The sequence below is a fragment of the Cinclus cinclus genome, chromosome 3 (assembly GCF_963662255.1).
Source record: "Cinclus cinclus chromosome 3, bCinCin1.1, whole genome shotgun sequence".
In the NCBI taxonomy this organism is placed as follows: Eukaryota; Metazoa; Chordata; class Aves; order Passeriformes; family Cinclidae; genus Cinclus; species Cinclus cinclus.
Window position 1 is genome coordinate 32,077,983 of NC_085048.1, and position 20,788 is coordinate 32,098,770.

At 35.8% G+C, this 20,788-nt stretch overlaps 1 protein-coding gene across 1 annotated transcript in view; it reads right to left on the reverse strand.

The window, feature by feature from the left end:
* Positions 1 to 20,788, reverse strand: part of PHIP (pleckstrin homology domain interacting protein) — a 101,311-nt gene that overhangs the window by 33,994 nt on the left and 46,529 nt on the right. Inside the window, exons 16-20 of the mRNA XM_062489830.1 lie at positions 12,583 to 12,711; positions 7,455 to 7,680; positions 4,371 to 4,508; positions 3,164 to 3,347; positions 2,356 to 2,479 (exon numbers count right to left, since the gene is read on the reverse strand). Of these exons, the coding sequence (XP_062345814.1) occupies positions 2,356 to 2,479; positions 3,164 to 3,347; positions 4,371 to 4,508; positions 7,455 to 7,680; positions 12,583 to 12,711 (801 nt within the window). The remainder of the gene's footprint in view (positions 1 to 2,355; positions 2,480 to 3,163; positions 3,348 to 4,370; positions 4,509 to 7,454; positions 7,681 to 12,582; positions 12,712 to 20,788) is intronic.

Below are 20,788 nucleotides of genomic sequence, written 5' to 3' on the forward strand. Positions count from 1 at the left end.
AACCTTACACAGCCTGTATTTAAAGTCACACTGTCACTGTAAAACAACAGCGCCAGAAGAGCAACTATAATGAAGTTATTAATTTCTATTTAAAACAACGTAAAAATATTGTGCAAGTTTTTGGATTACAGTCCATCTTGCATCTCTTCCCAGGTGTCTATTTGAATTTATTGTTAACACTACAGAAAATGACAATTCCAATTCACTCTTCCTGTTCCTGAGACACTCCTCCTGAGCAGAAAGGTTGCTCATGTTAACCATAAGCAATAACAAAAATCATGAAAATCTTAGCAGTTAATTTGTGAGATTCAATCATTCAAGAGCAAATAACTTTTTCTTCTTGAAATGTGTTTATTTAAAGCCCATGGGATATCTACTTATTTCTGAATCCCTTTGAGATTTCACTCTAGAGATCTGAATTAGTGCACTTCTCAGCAGTCTGATTCCTCCAAAAAGAGATCTATTTAATGAAGAATCAGCTATTGTAGAATGCGACATTTTTATTCCAAGATGTCATAAAAACGTATTCAGTAGGGTTTATGAAGGCTTTAAGTGCTCTGAAAGTACTACTAAGTATATCAATAATTTTTATATAGAAAATTTACTGACATACTCAAATGAAAAGACCATGATTGCCTGGGGCTTTTTATTTCCTCAGAAGAGAGGTGGAAAGTGACTAAAGGATTTACCAAGCTGTCTCTCCCTCACATTCTGGGAATGCAGAGCACAGAACCCCCCAGGTGTAAATATATGAAACTGAAGGAAGTTATTCCTAAGTAGCAGCTGCTTGAAAGGATTTAAAGGACATAAATATCTGCAATAAAAATATGGGGCTCAAAAGATCCAGTGATGCCATTACAGTTTAGAGAACTAAGGTTGTTTTCTTTTAAACAGGATTTTAAAAAACATTTAAGTTTCTTTGTTTTAAAGATATTATAAAAGTAATTGCAAAAAACAAAATGCTGAACCAGCTAGCCCATTCTGTTAAACTTCTATGCCCTAGTGATATTTTAGAAAAAAACTGTAACCCTATTAGAAATTTAATGGTAATTTGGTATGAATGTACATTATCAGGAAGGATGTTTTGACAAGGCTGTAGCTAAAGACAAGGGGAAAAAAATCCAGAAACCCTTGAGCAGTGCAGCTGTTTAATTAAACTGAAAGAAAGTATATAATTCAGCACCAAAATACATCCCCTTAAGACAAGTAAAAACTTCGTTAAAATCTGAATTTGTCAAGCCCATTTTCTATTACTCCCAAAAGAGAACTAAGAGTTACAAAGACTTCTGATGTCCTGGTATTTCACTAATAAGTCCTGTCATATGGCATAAAGCTTCCCCCCTCTACGTGCAAAAACCGGAGACAAAAGTGAACAAATTTCTTTCAACGTATCTTGGGAAAACACACAATGTTGGTGGCTGCAGAACTGAAAAGAATGCATCAGTACAATTTTTTAAGACAGCAATGCATTCGAATTTTAATACAAGAAAGAAATTGAAGTAAAAAGTAATAAATTTAATAAAGAAATTAAGCATCTGAAACTCAAAGCATGGGCTTTCCTTTACCATTGCTAGAATTTACTTCCTTAATTACAAAAGCAGTTGGTTATTTAGCTAGAAAAGCACAGATAAGCATGTGCAATTCATAGATAAAACTAATTTTAAACAAAGAATTTTACGTCTTCTTTCTGTGAACATAAAGTATATATCCTTCATTTTTTTTAACCAGCAAGAATATGCAAAATCAAAGTTTTTTGCAAGTTATATTAAAAAAGCATGTCACTTATGACAATTTAATTCACAATACTTATTTCCTTCTACTTAATCTATCCTGTTTTCATCTTTTCTGATAATGTACTCCCAGCTCTAGCAAAAAGCATGACTCAGATATATCCTGTAACAGCCCACAACATTATTTTTAGAGCACCATGAGAGAAAATACCCAATTCTCTATTTGGAGATGCATTTAATGTGTTAAGGTTAAGAACTGTGACTTGAGTTTTAATATAATCTTTCTACAGGACAGTACGTCAAACAGTAGACAACAGCAGCAGGGTGTATTGATTAATGGTGACAGACTCCCTACAGCAAATCATGTCCCTAACACCAGATTTGCAGGGATTTCCCCCCACTTCTGAAAGCAATCCACATTGTTTACTATTACATGTTGAAAGAACATAAGAACATATTGAAACATCAATACAGACATGCTTCCTTATTCTGGGGAGGTAAACAAACTCCCATACCCCAGGTTGTAAATTTAAAACTGAGAAGAGGAATGTAAATTTATGTGACTCAACTTATTCAATAAAATTTTATGCTTCATTCTGTGATAAGGTAGAGGTGCACTGCTTACCTTAGAGAAAGTAGGTATTTTGTTTTCTCTTGGAATGTGACTAATTACATGCTTTCTTTTCTCTTCTGATCGATACACTCTTACTTCTTCTTCTCCCTTTGCTGTTCTCCATTCTTCCTGCCTACTGAAAAAAGAAAACTGAAATGTTAACTTTAAAGGACATTACTACAATTGAGAGCCTCTATTCCAAACCAAGGAATAGACATTCAGCATCTGTATCATTCTTTGAACAGCAGTTCTTCTCTTTACGGTTAGCATATGGCTTTAAAATTAGCTTTTTCCAAAGTAATATTTTCATCTTATTTCATTAAACTAGAGCAGTTTATGCTTGACTATGGCAGGTAGGTTTTTTGACTTACTGATTTAAGTATTCATCACAAGAAGTCATTACTGAAAAAAATTAAAGTTCCAATTTGGAAATTAAAATTTATCTCAGGCACCCAATAGTTTAGATCAGTATTCCCAGCCATAAAATGCAATATTATGACAGGAATTAAAACATGTAATCTTTTGCTACAAGTCAGTAGATACTGAGGCAACTAGATTACATTGCCTGTACAAGCTTAATTACTGTTCCACTCTTCAAAAGGACAATTTTTTACTCCCAACCCTTCTGGAATTACAAGATTATTCAAATGATATACAAACTGAAGTGATTTCAAATTCAAGTGATTTCAAACTGAAACATTTTCTAAGAAATTTGAGATGACAAAATAGAAAACAAAAGATGATGTGAATGGCAACAGGAATGCCAAAACTGTTCCATTTAATTAAGTTCACTACAGCAAAATTCTTGATCTATGTTTACCTGGCCACACCAGAAGACAGTTCAGGCACTACAACCCTGCGACTCCAAGCCACAAGGTCCCGCTCAGTGGCTATTTCACTTCTTGGTGCATTGCTGTGCATCTGACGCACACCTTCAATTTGTCCACTACGCCTTAACCCTATATTTGGTGGGGAATGTACTTCTGAGGTAGAGCTTACAGATCCTAAAAAGTCAAAAAGCAATAGTTCTTGATCTGAAATTCTTAGGGAAGCATTTGAAAAGAAAAACTTGGAATGAAATGGAAAAAATAACTTGATCTATTACTTCAAAAGAAATCATATGGACTGAGTATAAGTATTTCAGCAGTTTATACAGTCAGCACAACACAGCACAAACAGCTACTGGGCTGCAGCATTCTGTTTAAAAATTCACATTGAAAAGAAGCAAATGTTCCAACAATCTGAAGTCAAGCAAATGTCTGCTTCTTTAAAAATACTTTTGAAAACATTTATGCAAAGCTGATTATTGCTACTGCACTCAAGATCTGTGTTATAAAACAGTGAGCTATCTCACTGAATCAGTGTGCTCCTTCAACAATCTTATACCTTCAAAAAAGGGAAGCCTCAACGTGCGAAATTAGGAATTGAGCTGTAAAATTTACAGGCAAAAAATAACAAATCGTCAAGGGTTAAAAATAACCAAACCACCCCAAAACATAACCACACACATGTAAAAGCCTTTGAAAACCTACACAGTAGCAAAACGTCAACATTTTTCATTACCCTTATACACACAAACTAATCCTGCTTACTACAGTGGATTGCTAACCATAATTTCTTAGGTGTTGAAAACTACTGTGCACTCTAGTGCAAGACACTGAAACATGGAGCAACTTTGCAGAGAAACAAGTAGTTTCTTCTACTTTTCTTCCTCCTGTGTCCTGTTTTCAAAAAAGTCAGATTTCAAACAACTAGATGGCCAGTTCCAGATTAAACAGTAGGGTAGCTTCTTCTATGGGAATGCTGCAATTCCCTGAGTGAGGAGATAGTAACAAAGATAGATCTGTAATGTTAAGAATGCCAACATTTTGCAAAAGCCAAAAAAAGACAATGGAAAAGCTGTACTGTTTTCTACAGCTCCACACCTCGTTTTTACTAGTTCAACAAAGTGCACAGATCATGGACAATACAAAGGGATTTATGTTTTGCAACTCCCAGCCCCAAACACCCATTCCTGCATGACCTACCTCTGTTTATCCGGCTGGTACTACTGGTTCCTGCCTCCCCAGAACGTCTCTGGTCCTGCTCTTGTTGAAGTCTTTGAATCATGCTATCCAATGGACTAATTTCTTGATTGACTTGCTGACTAAGAACTTGATTCAATCCTGTGAAGTAAAATATACAGGAGAACAACACACAAATGTAAATTTTTAGGAAATTAATGTTACAGACAGTTCATCTAAGTTTTAGCTTTGAAATAAGTACAGTAAATTCTCACATGTGTAACTATGGGTTAATGGTTATTTTTCTAACAGCCATTGCTTAAAATAGGACAACTTCATGTCTTTATATATTTGAGAGCATTATACTTTCTGAAGCAAGGTCAAGATGACCGCATTTCACTTCTAATAAAAGGTTAAATTTGATCAAGTGCCAGCAAGCCACAGAAGCTTAATATAACTGTTGTTTGTCAGCTCAGTCAATGCAAATTGTTCAAATGCAAGATTAGCCTGCCTCAAATGCATTACAAAACACTTTATAGGCTTCAATGAAAGAACTACATCAAGAAGGTCTAACTGAATTAGAAAATAATTATCTAGACTGTAGAACACCAAGCAGCAAAAATGTTTAATTGAGCTCCACATGGACATAATGACCACACAGATCAAATAATGGTAATTTTCTTTGGTATGTAAAACAGCCAAGAAACCTCCTTTTGGGTAGGTCTTGTGAATAGAAGATGGGAAACAGTTCCAAAGAAGTGATTACAAGGTGATATTAGTATTTCTGAGCAGCAAGCAAACTACACTGCACAGAAGCATGAACAACACAAAACCTGTTTTCATACTTAAAATGATCACAAACAACAGAGAAGTACAGAGAAAAAGACAGGGGTTACAATACGGATTCAAAAAGAAGTCAGATATCTCCACACAGAATAGTGAGATGGTGGAGTGGAATGGTGGGAAGTTCTAGTCAAGAGAAGCAGAACTTGCCAAACTTTGTAATGAGGAATAACAATGTTCAAAGAAACAAGATATAAATTATTTTTTCCAGCATGATTCCAAAGAAATATCACAGCATTTACTGCATTTTTCAAGATCAAAGACTAGATATTACAATAATTGAGCTATGAAATGAAGAGCTTTGATTGTGTGGCTGCACAGAAGCTGCTATCTCTTATCAGTATGCAGAAAAAAATATTTAAGATCGTGTTCTCAGGATTTAAAGGTTATTGATGTCAACTTCCCTAAAACAGCAGAACCTTGGAAAAATGGAATGAGATCTGGTAGAACCACAGCTGGATGTTTTCTAAGTCACATAAGCGAGACAGATTAATTTGTCAATCTCATGAGCAGACATACTGTCTACTGAGAACAATGGGAAATAATACCATTAACCCAAGAATGATCTTAAATAAGGAAACTGCTATCTAAACAAAATGAATTTTTTAATGTATCTAGCCTGTGAGACAATGCCTTAGCAAGAAACAGCAAGTGGTTTCTTTTTAAATGAAATAATAAAGACACTGGTGTATACTTGATTTTTTCAAAACATCTGGTTTAAAGGAGCTTCATGTTCATCAAAGTAGTAAATCAAATATGACTATCTGAATTCCCCCTACTCTTAGAAGTCCCTACAGAAAACTTAACAAGAAATAAATGGTCAGTGCTCTGAGTGCGATGCATCAAATCCCATAACAAAGCTTCAGAAAGAAAATGAACTTCCTTAGTGGAAGGGAACATATAAAATATATAAACACTGTTTAGGTCTACATACAACTGCATTGTTGCTATATTGCAAAAAGGTAGAAAAATGTCTTGTGTATCTCTATCACCTGTCAAGCTGGCAGATGGTTCCCCACTATTAAATCAAATGCTATGGACATCATCTTCCTATAGGCATTTATGTGTCATGCAGACAGAATATTACATTTAAATTTGTTGACTCTGTGTGCAGAGTCTGACTTATTTCAAGATATATTGAAGAATGTGCCCAGGACATTTCCAAATTTGGAGAATTTCACAATGCAATGGATTCACACTTAAACTGTAACAAAGAAGTAAAGTCACATCCTTCCCTAAAAATCAAATGTTGTTTCAAAGCCACCAGCTAAGAAATTCACATTCAACAGGAAGGATAGTTTCCTTTGTACAGTTGCTTCTCAGGTGGCATTTCTTCCTGTAATTTTGGAAGAAATGTAAATGCTCCCCTAAAAATACTTCAATATTCACTGCCCTATAATCCTAAGGTCTAAAAATAAGGATAGAGATTTTTTTTTGTTAAAATCACTGAGTTATCCTTCCTGGAATGCCTGACACACTACAGGCTTAAGTATCATGAACATATAAACTACAATTTACCAGAACAGTCAGTTTTCACAACTTTTCAAGAATAACCAAATGGTTAACAATGCTTGTTTTTAAAACATTTAAACTACTTTCACCAGTCACTGTTTGCTTATTCATACTAATATCAAACTAGTGACACATAATAAGTAGGCACTGTTTTTCCATCCCTACCCATGTGAAACACCTTTAGGCAATTTCCAACAGCCAGCCATTGGCTCAATATATGCATGCTCTTCTCTTGTCATGCGCATGAGAATTAAACTTTCACAATTTCTAGATTTTGTATCTTTATCAAGTCTTCGGTTCTTTAATCAAATCACCAAATTTTAAAATTAATGACTGCCTCCAACTAAAAAGGAAGAGAATTTTGCTTCTTTCAGATGACTTCTCATTTTTCTGTTCTTGTAGGTGTTACCTTTTCTAACAGATCTGTGGATGATCAACCCATTTTCTAGGTTTTCTAAAGCAGGAAATCTAATCCCAAAGAGATAACTGAGAGCTAACACATCATTATACATTGCTCCAGTAATGAAACAAACTCCCAGCTAACTGGTGTTGCAGCATCAACTAGTGCCAACTTGATTGATGACAACACTGTAAATGAAATTGTCACAAGCAATCAGTGCCAAAGACACTGTAATTCTTCCACACTACATGAACTACTATGCCCATAAATGAAGAAAAAGGACAAAGTGAAAGTGTAGAGCAACTGAAGGTAACTAGATAGACTACTGTTCAGTGAAGTGAAATTTTCCATACCTGAAGATGTCACTCCCATCTGAGGAATAAGCTGTTCCTCCCTGCAGTTCTCACGACCAGGAACTAGTCTTTGATACCTTGCAGGATGAGGGTTGCCATCCACATCAACCAAAAATGGGGGAGGCATAAGGTGTGGAGCCTGCTGTGTCTGTTCATCCAGGACAAAGTTGTTGGCATCACGGATAAGGGGCCGATAATCACTATGAAAGAACATCTGATCTGCTATCTGTAAACAAAGTCATTTTGTAATTTTTTTAAAGAACCTATTACAAAAGCATACAGAAGAGAACTGCCAAAAATATTCTTAACAGTGGTACTCATGGTCACTTTTGCAAAAAAAAAACAGAGCTATAAGCTGATGTGTTTATTTCAGTTTAAAGGGGAAAATGGAAGGACTCCATTATTATTTTGTTTCAAAGTACTCTTCTCTATATTACACTGCAAACAGAATAATCCACATGTTTGAGGGTGGGAAGCATTTAAAGAACAGGGCAGTGGGGTAATATTTAACTACTAGAAGATATTTAACCAAATACAGCATTAATGTATGAGTTTATAAATTTTCTTCTACAGTCTGACTATATGACAAAACTTTCTGATAATAAAAAATTGTGTCAGGGATTTATGAGATACGGTGCAGGCAGAAGCCTAGAAAAAAATATTTATTACATCAGGGAACTGCCAAATATTTTAACACCATCAAAATATATATATCCTTACTATAATACTAGATATCAGAAAAAGTTTCAGTTGATAAAATAAAGCCAAGATAAAAATCTAATTTTTCACTAAATTTTGTTTTTTATTTCTGTCCACCTGCTTCTAACTTATCATAGATGACTTTCCACAGACCCTCAAGACTGGAGAATTTTTTTGTCCAAATAAATACAGAAAGATGTATGTTCCATCCCTTGTTGGCACATGTACCTCAGTATTGTGCAATAAGAAAGATATTGAAGTGCAAGGAGGAAAGAAAAAGTGAATAAAGAGAAGCTCATGCATATACTACAGTAGCATGCCAAGGCTACCTACTGGCAAGCAAACCCTGTGGCATCCCATGTACTCAGCTGAACTCTGAACAAATGAAAATCAAATAATAAAATCACCATTCACACAAATTAAGATTTCCAGTGCAGTACAAAAACAATTAAATTATTTACTCAATGCACAGAGATCTCAAAAAATCTTGTCTTTTGAGCACTGAGAGAGGAATGCCCAAGTTGTCATTTAGAACATCCTCTGATTTCTGGAGAGTATAATCTATCATGCAACTTGTTATGTAAAAAATCAGTAAGCTACTCAGAGGTCTGGTTTCTCAATGACAAATGTCTCCCATCCTGGAAGAAAGAAGACCAGGAAACAAAGATGACAACAGACATTTGTCAATTACAACATCAGAAAGTGCATCCATATGAAGGGGATTTAAAAAAAATAATTGGGGAAGAAAAACATTATGGGATCTAGACCTCACAAAACTAAGAAAAATAACAACAGGAAGAAACTGGAACAATGGAAAGAAAGATAAATGGAAATCACTTTAGAGATTCAGAAGACTACTCTTACAAAAGGCATATGGACAAGGTGATATCCTACTGTAGTAAAAAGCCAACTGGATGAAATCTTGCTGCCAGAGTCTTTGTTAATAGAGTCTGAATGAAAAAGGAAAAAGTGCTTTCATGTGTCTGACTGACAGAATCAAGGCCTGATTAATACTTTTTGTTTCTTCATCTCACAATAGCTGAATACGATAGAGACAGAGGTTCCCTAGGAGGACTTACAATGTTTCCAAAAATCATAATAGAATATACATTACTTACACCTAGTATAAATCTTCCTACTAAGTACTTCCCACACTGAGGAAGAAAGAACTTCCAATGGCAACGTTATACAGTCAGAGTTTTATTATGTTGTGTCTTGGTTGTACAGTGTAGTCTGCATCCCAGGTTTTGCAATCAAAGGGAAGACCTGCTACAAGATCATAAGGGACTTTGTTGCAATAACACTTCTGTGTACCCTATATCGCAATCGTATAATAGAGAGAGTAAAAACCAATTTTTTACTCCATAAGATAACATGGCATTTCTTGGAGGAGAACACAGGGTCAGGACAGCTCTCAGGTAGAACAGCCCTACTGGAATCCAGGAAAATATCCTGATAAAAATCAGAAGAATTAGACATTCCATCAGAAAAGCAGCTAGAAGTAATAACAATGAGTCTTACTTGTTTATATGCTATTAGAGATCAAAATCATGACAAAAAGATAATATCACATCACTATTTGCATATGAGTCTTCTATTCATATGACTTCACAAACCCAGCTTGGGAATGAGCACAAAAGAAAGCTTTCCAAAGTCTGAGCTCTATAGCTCTATAGAATGCTCAGTTTCTCCAAATGGGCAGGGTTATATAAAGAGGTTTTCCCTAGTCCTGCACCTATCCACCATACACGAACTGTTAACTTGCAGCTAAGTACTGTGGTTTGGGCAATCTGGAGGAACAAATACCTTAGAAAGCTCAAAGATCACCAGGAAAGTGGTCATGGCACCAAGCCTGCCAGAGCTCAAAAAGCATTTGGACAATGCCCTCAGGCATATGATGTACTTTGTGCAGAGCTAGGAGCTGGTCTTGATCCTAGTGGGTCCCTTCCAACTCAGAATATTCTATGATTTTAAATTAATAGAATAGTACCTTACACCTTAGAACTGCTAGGCATTCCTAGACAAGGTTCCACCTAATCAAGAATTTCAGAAGTGCACATGCCCTGTTGACAGTGAACTCGGCTCAACTCTGATGATGACACACTCAGATTTCAGCTGAGATTGGCTCAAGGAACTCCAAACAAACAGCACACATATTCCTTTATTTTCCCCCACAAAAGATTTAATTCACAAAAATAGGTATCATCAAAAGAAAACAATCAAACAAACCCCAAATAAATAATGAACACCCCACCCCATTCACCTTCATTGTGGCCAAGATCACACTGCAGGGGAAAGAAAGCCTAGGCATTGGTTCCAGACAACTAGGAAATGTAGATACTATGTGAACATAACATGAAAAACAAAGACGAAGAAAAACAAGAGCTTGTTCCTTCAGTAGAATTAACACCATCTCAGCTATAATCACTGTCAATTCAAAAATGCAGGAATACAGAACAGGTTACCACACCTCTTTCTTCATTTCCCCATAGAGATGGGAAACACTTTAAAGGCCAAAAAACACATATTCTACCAGATCATAGTCTGACAAGATGTCTGAAACCCTCCCCAGTATCCGAGGGGAGAAAAATAGAAAGAACCCCCGCCACTTCCAGCACCTACCTACCTGTAGTTACATTTTCCCATAAATCAGGTCAGACAAAAACGGAGGTGATGAGACCACACATGGAAGACACCAGACACTTCCAAGCTGAGTTTTCTGTGAGTGGAAGACTGAGATTAAAGTGGTAACAAATATAAAGCTCCCATTTCCTCTATGATCAAGAATGCCAGCAGTAACACTGCACAGCAACATTGAATGATTATTTTAAATCATTCAATAAGTGAAAAATTTAAAACACTCTTTTCTCAGGGGCTGCAGCAAAAACCCCAAGAGAGCCAAGGGTCTGTAGAATTCAAGCAGGGAAAAACAACTATATTCATTCTACAAACAGATTTAATGCCTCACAGGTAAATTCTCAAATGGCAGTATAAAGGAAAATTATGATCTATCACAGCAAAGACCAAAAGACTCAAGAGCTACAATTTAATTTCCAGCATTTCTCCAGCAGAGAACTACATTCTTCCAAAACAATTGGAGAGGAAAAGAAACTTGAAACAATCCATGGACATGGTAAGAAAAATGTGCCTATTACAACAGGCTTTAAAGTTTGGAACAGTAAGAATCCTGAAACACAAAGAAAATTATCTGATAATTCTGATTTTCCTTGCCTGTGATGGCTCTACTTATCTGTTTTATTTGGAATGGAAGAGGAAATGCACAGATAGCAATAACTGAGGGGTAGCAACAGCAGCTTAGTAGTGAGGACTTCAAATCATAGTTGAGAAACAAGGCGAAAAAATAAATCCCCAAATGCAAATCCTTCTGTAAGAATACAGAAAGAAATCCAGTAGCTTACAAGACAAAGATTAAAAATCCCTTTGTTCTCCCTCCTTCAGGTCCCTCTGCACTGCTGTTTGCCAAAATGCTTTCAAAACCAGCCTGAGTTCAAAGATACGCTGCAGGAGGCAAGATCCAAAAAACAGCACTTCACCAATAGCATCAATAGCAGATACCAGAAGCAGAGATGAAAATGGAGCAGACAGGTCTACTTAAGTCTTAGGAAAAGAGAGAAGAGACACACCTCATTTCTTTCCTGGGTGGTAAAAGAAAAACTAAGATCTTGTGGACACTCCAAACCAGTATGGTTCCCAGAGCATGTTCCTCCACAAAGGAAAAAAAAATAACACCACATATCTTTACAGTCATGAGGGTCTGTGGCAGGACACCCACACTCAGAGTACACAATGTAGACTATGACATTAGAATAAAGATATAATATTTTAATTACACTAATGGTGGACTGTTGCTGTGTAAGTATGAAGGCATCCATGATGGTACTACATTAACAGACATAAAATTGCATCACTAAAACATAGTACATTTTTTGTAAATAATGCTCCCACAGGCTATGCAATATTTAAATAAAGATAGCGGGAATTAGTTCTGTTAAACACCCATTTTTTTGGGGCTCAGTTAGGAACCAGAAAAAAATATTTCAAGTAAAATGTGTAACTATTACCAGTTCCTCTGCAGCTTATTCCCATTATTTATGTGGATCCATTAATAGATATTTGTAACTTTTGTCACTTAAGAGAGTAGACAGTGACTGGTTAATTTTGAAATATCTTCTAAAATTATTATTATTTTGAACTTCCTATGTAAACAGTAGCTTAACAGCATGTTTTCATAATTTCAAAAAGACAGTGAAAGAAATCTCATTGCCAGCAATAGGCATTCAAAACATCCCATATAATTTGGCTCAAAATTGTCTCAAGAATTGACCCTCTTGAAATGAAGCTTTGAAGAGAAGTTTGCACAAATGCATTCAACACAGACAAACATTTTTATTTACATCTTGCACTGTACCTTGTCATATTTGCTACTGGAACCAAAGCCAAAAATCAGAAGGTGACCGTGAGAGTCAGTACATGCAAAATGCTGCCCATCAGGAGAGCACTTGCAGTCAAAAACTGCACCATGTCCTTGTCCTTCAATCTGAAATACATCAACATAGAAAATAATTAACAGAAATTAATAATTTTCAATCATGATTCTCAAAACTGTGGTGCTGACATTGAAATTTATTACAAAATCTGTATTGACAGTATACTGCTAGATGGAAGTTACTTTAAAACAAATCTTACTTTTTTAGCAATTCACTTTCCAGTGAATTTTGTAATAATTCTCATGAAAGATTCCAAATTGATAGCAGTAGAAACTGACAGACTTTATCCACAAAGCAGGCACAGTATAGGAAGTGAAAATAAAAGCTTCCCCTTGAGCGTCCTGCTAATGAACCTAAGCAGAGAGCTGGGCCCAGTTCAGGGCTTAGTCACTACACCCTTTCCATCCTGTGCCTTCTTGCTAAGCTACCCCAATAGCAGTGGCTGCTGCGGTGTTCCACAACACCTGCCCCCTGGAAAACGCACTGACATAGACAACCCACATTACACAGCTTGGCAACTACCTGCTCCTACTCCTAATTTATTGGAGTGGGGAAGGGGTAAATTTGTGTAAAAACTCCACCTTTTATAGGAGAATTGCAAAGATTTTAAAAAAGGAATTTTTACCTGATACTCATTTTCTGTTTTCCAGTTCCATTAAGCCAGAACAAATGGGTTTTTGTTTTTCCCTGCAACCTGTCAATCAAGCAGAGGTGACCAATCACCACTCTGAATTTTCATGTCTTCAGCACCTCTTCAGAAAGCCCCTTTCTATTCTCCCCAGCAAAGCACTTTTGCATTTTCTTTAAAGAGACACCAAACAAAATTCTTTCCCTAACTGTGGCAGGCCTATATATTGCCAGGAAAGGGGGGAAAAAAACAAAACAAAACAAACCACAACGATATGCAGCCTTCAGACAGCAAGGCTGTGCACTTCTGCAGCACATTCCAAAGGCCATCAGCATTATTTAAAAAAGTTAACACATCAAGCCTCAAAAATCCTGTGAGGTAGGTACTCGCTCTCTTACAGGCTGAGACAATGGCAAGAATTCTAAATCTTTTCCCCGCAGTCTTACAACAAATCCACACCCCTGCACATTCCCCCAGTGAGAGAGGCTGCTATATCTATTGCTTTAAGTTTTCTTACTACCGATAATTTCCCTAAAAGTCAAATGAGTTTTTGGACTAGAGAAAGAGGAACATAAACCAATGCAAGTTTTACGCTCTATTTTGCCCATTATTCCAGAAGAAATGAACGGAAGTATCTCACAGAAAGAGATGAAAATAAAAACAGAACTTCAAGCAAGTGACACTAACATCACAACAGTCAGGAATGCAGAATTAATTTAGTCTAAGCGAAATCCAACTACCACAGCAAAGTTACAACTTTGTGCTGCTTTTGCATATAGAAAGCTCACTGTATTAAAGGGAGACAGTTTGGGAAAGCAGGAAGAAAGCAGACAGAGTTTCACCACAACAATCAGCTTTGCAGAAATACAGATAAAAATTGGAAAAGAAATATTTTAGAGATATAACAGAGCTTTCTGTTCCCTTACCCTTCTTCTGACAAATGAAACATCAGTGTCAAGCCTCCTAATGCTCAAGTCCTTAATAAATAGATTTTCAGGATTCAGCCTAAGTTTTTAATACCTTTTGTTTTACAAGGAAAACAATATATGTTGTAGGAAGAACTATTTGCTAACCATGGTGAGCGGAAAAAAATGAGAAACAGGAAAAAAATACTAAGATGATGGGTTTTTTAAACCTTTCCATCAAGAAATGGTTCAGATGGACCATTTTCAAGAAACCCCTGGAAATCAGAGAGTTAACTGGAAAACATTGCCTTCTTATGTAAAGGAAAAGAACAATGTTCTACTATTTGGGGACAAGTACAATGCAAATAGTTTTAATCTAATCGTGCCCAGAATCTGGTTTTAAAAAGTGCTTCCAGAAAGGACAACTCTAAGACCTTTCAGTACAGCCCTTCAAGTCTGAAGTACAAATACTTGGAAATAAAGATTTGTATAAGAGCAAAAACTACTGTTGAGGATAACCTTCCAAGATATAATTACTATTCGAAATTAAAGAACAAAGTCAACTAGAGTGTGCTGCCCAGCAGAATTTGCTTTTCAATAAAACTATTTCAGGATTAATAAGTGACAACTTACAATAGATTTTTTTTCCATACTAAATCTAACACAGAGAAGCTAGTCATTTGAAACAGAACCTAAATGTTAAGTTGCAAAAAGGGAATCTGTAGTAAATCAGTGAAGCTGTTACTTCAGCAGGCTAGATAAAGAATTTCAGCAAGAAGGAAGCTGCCTTCCTCTCTCCATCCCTTTTAAATCAAAGATGCAAGAACTACTTAAAGACTGTATCCCAAGAAGATACAAAGTGCTTAGTCTGTCTGGAACCCTCTCCTGCTGCACCCAAGGATATTAATCGTGAAGGGAAGAGATTGGTCACATGTACAAAAAAAGCACTGGTTAATTAAGAGCTGTCACAGAATCACAGAATTATTTTGGTTGGAAAAGACCCTTAAGATCATATACCTCCAACCTCCTGTCATGGGCAGGGGTACCTTCTAGACCAGGTAGTTAAGAGCTCCATCCAACCTGGCCTTGAACACTTTCAGGGATGGAGAGTCCCCAGTTTCTCTAGGCATCCTGTTGCAGGGCTTCAACAGAGGCCATGTCACAACAAAAGGCTATGAAAAGTAAATGTGTTAAGACATTTCTGGTAGCAAAACAAGTAGCAAGGGTTTTTCAGTGACAAACAGGGAAGAACCAGTGATGCTATACAATGAGGACTAAGTAAAGATGATTTTTAGTCTCAGCTCCAAGAATTAAGAGTCCAGTTTGCCTGCATTTTCTCTAACAAGGAAACATGTGGACATTGGTATATCCTGAAGGGAGGAATGTTGATGAAATACGAGAATGAAAAAGACTCTTTCCCTCTCTTCTCCTCAGTTTTGAGGAAAGCTTACAATTTGCCCCAAAACCAGGGAGAACAGAGTTGTCAAGCCTGTACACAAAGCAGTATGTCTTAAATGCATAAAAATTATTTGTTGTATGAAAAGATAATAACATCTACATAGTGAACTCAGTAATAAGCCTTTTGGACCTGTTATCAATAGATAGTATGAAACAGCTAAACCCTACTTTTCAAGAAGAGTATAAGACATGGGGGAAAAAGAAAGTAAATTCAAATAAGATGAAAATTATTAAGAGTAGAGAGTACCAGACCAATTTCACAGACTTTCTTCAGAAAAATAACTAATTTTTTAATGCCAAGAAAATATAACTCATTCAACCTAGCCAGATTTCAATGGCATAAGGTGATATTTAAACTTGATTCAAATGATTGTGTTTAATAGGAGAAATGCAGAGTAGGTGAACTTTATAAAGAAAGGATAAGAGTTACTGATTTGGAAAAGGCATACAGAGCTAAAAGGATGTTATCAATAAAGTTTCTCAAGTCAGGCCTTTCTGTTATTGACTAAAGAAAAAATAAGAGCCCTTTGATGTAATGAACATTAGGGACTCATCCATTGAGAACAGATTTGGGACAGCATAAATGATATCAACTGAAGCAATTACAAGCCAACAGCACAAAATGCAACAGAGCATGAACCTAATAAGATTATTTAAAATAATTTACTAACACATTTACTGCCAGAAAAAAAAAATGAAACTCAGTCTACGTAAAATAAAACTCCATATTTCTATAACATCTTCTAAGACAAGTCACCAGGACAGTTTAAAATAATTTTTAAAAAAAAATCAGAAAAAATTAGTGAAACTAAAGCCTCTACTAGCCTGGGGTAGAATCCATCCTTCACATTAAGGAACTGAAGCAATTAGTTGGAAACACAGGGTAAAAGATAACTGTGTATTCTTAGTAATGTAACACATATAATGCAGCAACAAAAAGAAAACTACAATTCTAAACCAGATTAGAAGCGCATCCAGAAGAAGTGCATATGTGCTAGACAAACAGATAATGCTAAGAACAAAATCTTCCAAAGCAATACATGTTTTTTTGCTTCAGATGTTCAAGATAAGTAAATTCTAAGAGAACAGCTGCAGAGCCACTCATCATAACACAAAACCAAAGATCTCAGCTTCTTTGTATGTACACTAAGGAAAGAGGACTATTTTTTATGTCTACACTAAAAGACCTTCAGCAGGAAGAGAAATGCTACACTGAAAGACCTTAAAGGGGATGAGAACTTCTCTACTTACATGCATAGGAACAAATGAATATTAGTTACAAGCAACATTCCAACTTGAAAACTGAAATTCAGATTCTAATGATCACAACAATGGTATACTAGAACAATTTTCTAAAACTAGCAAAAAAGCAGCACTCATTGTTATTAAAACCTCTTTTATAAGTGATGAAACCATATCATAACTGTTCAAGTCAAATCAGCCTCCAAGCACCTGGAAATTCCTTTGCAGGTTTGGCTCTCCTTTGCCTCAAAGAACAATCTTCAATCATAGCATGCTTCCACAAGCCAAAAAGTATCTACAGACTTTTTTCCAAAGTTAAAGGAGGTTGCTACTCATTTGGAGGAGTGGAAAGCAAACTTACTATTAAATCAGTTTAAAAAAATAAAAATTAAAAAAAACCCAGCAGATTTCCCACACTGCTTCCAGAGCAGTAAGAAGGGATGAAATGGTAGGAAGAAGACAAGAAGTAATTAAATGCAGAGTAACAATGGGGAAAATTCCACAGAGGGAAATGGGAAAGAACCAACCCCCAACAGTAACATATTTACTAAAAAAGTTTCTATCTTCCTAACAGCAAAGTCAGTCCTTCATTTAGGAATCCTGCATATATCTTAAAAGATAAATCTATCAGTTAAAAGATCTAATAGGTCACCCACCCTGTGGATGCCTGAAGCTATACGAAGGCTATATAAATAAATTATTTACAGCTTTTTTTGTGTTGATGTTCAAGATTTTTCTTAATATACATCCTGCAAACTCAGCACTGGCTTCTTCTATTTGATCTATATTAGAGCATTACGCCAATTTTGTTCTCCAGAATCTGTTTCTCAGGATGTGCTCTTATATGCTATTCAAAGGTGGAATTGCTCAAAAATTTCAAGCCATTTCAGTAGGACTGTAGACAAACTGATTCAAAAACATGCATCCATACCCTTACTTAGGTCATTCCGTAATTCACATAGCAACAAAACTGACCTAAAAATATAATCCCACTGAATTTGAAAGACTTTATGAAGGCCACAACATAAGGAATACTGTTATCACATCTCTAGTTCCCACTGGAAACAACAATACATTGTTCATACAAACAAGAGATGTGCCTTTCAGACATTAGTCGAAAAACATCACCTTGTAGCAGAAAATCGACACACAGAGCATTCTGCTGAGGTATTCTAAATTGAACCTGATCTCTCACACTGTTCTTTTGACAGGGACTTCCAATCTTTTGGTACGTCATTTAGCCTAAAACTAATCAAGCAGTTGCTACAAAGACCTAGGTAGGCCTGATAGGTTTACTGTTTAAAGGATATGATAATGCTATTATGGCTTTAGAGTTTGCCAGTTTGCATTGAAAGTAGAATTAGAAAATAAGAAACCATATCACACAGATCAGTGGAAGATCAGACTTCAGAAGATGGGGCAGGAAAAACATTAAGATACACAGACATAAGCAGCCATAGCATAGGAACTGCCTGTAATGAAGTGTCCACTTAAAGCTAAAAATAAAGGACAGTCAACAGCCAGCTCTCTGAAGGAGCAAGAGCACACAGAAAAATCCAATTGCAACTCAGTAGTCTCTGCTTGATTGACAACTTGCAGGAAGAAACCCTTGTGACCCAAATCCATTAATGCCAGAACACTGACAATAAATTCTAAACAAAACAAGGATTATACTGCACTAAAACATTTAAACAGTTATTAACAGGGAATGCATTTGTGTCCAAATTCACAAAATCTAGACATCATTGCCATTACGAAATACATTCCTACTACAACCTCCATGGGGGTTTCTAATATTTCTGACTAATTTATACAAAAACATAAAATGCGTGAAGAGGGGAGAGAGACTGGGCAAGGAGACAACCAACACATCACTGCATCCAGACCGTCTGATCCTTCAACTGTACTGCAGACTTTCCATTAATAGGATCAAAATTATATCCTCCACAATTTCCACTGCAGAAATCAGGAAAACTCTTGTAGGTTGCTCCAACTCGACCTTTTTATGATCAAGTTCTGTACATGAGGACTTATGTCACTGGTTATGTTAACAGTTCAAAATCAACATACAACATATTCAAAGCTCTCAAAAGCTAATAAAGTGTTTCCATTAAAAATCTTTCAAAAGATACATTGTTTAAAATTGGAGAAAATGTATAATTTTTAAAAAAATCATACCAAGCAACTATCATACCTCCTAGAAAAGTAATTAAGGGCTTGGAAAGAAACACACAGAACCAGGAATAGCACCAGACAACTCTGCATTTGACAATCAGTTAGCTACAGACTTAGGGACAAAACACTTGGACATCATCTTCAGCAAAATTATTCCTTACTTTTTGTGTAGCCATAACTTTCAACCTTAACATCATTGCATGAGATGATTTTAGAGTAGAGGTTTTCTTGGGTTAGTGTGTTTTGGTTGTTTGTTTTGTTTTAAATATATAATATGTATTTAACATATAATAAAAAACTTTTCTGCATTACACACATTTGCTTGTATCTGTCTTTGTAAAAGCATATATTCACCATGGTAACTTCACGTATCGAATGTAAAACAAAATTCGTATGAATGTACTCACTTGCTTCAAAGCTTTCTCACTGGATGCATGGCAATACGCATTTTCAGTTTCAAAAACAAGCTTAATGTTTTAAATACAGTTTTTGCTTTGTTGAATTACGTATCACCCCATTTCCTGATTTTATGCCAGCATATACAAGTATACTGTTTCACTACTACATCATTTAAAATAAAAGCAGCATTTAGAGAGATACAACTATAATTATCACATAACCAGATGAGCATGACCTTACAAGGTAGGTTAGTATCTGCTTGCTGATTCTACTGCTCCAATTGTTTTCAAAGGCAATCAAATGAAATAAAGGAATTTCAGAGATCACCTTCAAAACAACCTTATCAAATCCACTTTTTGTTTCTTCAGCCCAAGGCTTCTCAACAAAGAAGCAACCTGAAAAAGAAAACTAAGGAGCAATACAATTCAGGGTTTTTTCTTTACTATAGCACAGTCATAAGAGCTTGGGTCTTAACACCAAGATTGCCCAGGAAATCTAAAAGAGATCTAAAAACAAGTATGTGAGTATATTACCCTGATCATATAAAAGCACTTTTCACTACAGAATAAGTTAGAACACAGTCAAATGAAAACTACCACAGCAAAGCTAAAAGTAAATAAGGTTTTAATGAGTGGTCCTGCACCATTCCAAGATCCTTCCAACACACCTTTTTCTTCTACCTAACTTTTGCAGTGGTAACTGTTAGAAATATAGTAGTGTTGTATCCCTTTAAGTGAGAAAGCAGGTGCTGGAGTCTTATCTTCTCAAGTAAACACAGAAGTCTCCCAGCAAAGTAAATCTTTTGTTCTTCACAAACAATATTTCAGGAATAACCAGACACAACAACTACAGTTTTTCAAAGATGTCTAGCAAAATTTATTTACACAACTGTCTCACTTCATGTACCTGACATTGCTGTATGGAGATTAGAAATTTAATTTAAAATTAATTGATTTTTAAAGTAGCAATATATAACCCTTTCTCTAAAAATTAAATAGTGCTTAGAGAGGCATTACAAATGTTTGTTTGAAAACTACATAAACAAGCTGTGGCAAATTTTCCTCTCTGGGGCATTTTCTCTTGAATTTGTTGTAAAACAATTACATTAAGTCAGTCATGCTAAATACCTGGTCTTCATGTATTGCTACGAAATCTTGACCAGCTTTCTCAACCACAGATCAGTATTTTCATCTTTCTGATAACAAGCACTGAAACATCATATTTTAGACTACGTTAGAGAAGCCAGCTCAAGCTATGAGTCATGTTAGTAAGACAGGATAAGACATTCAAATTTTACAATTCTGTAGTTGAAAGTAGACG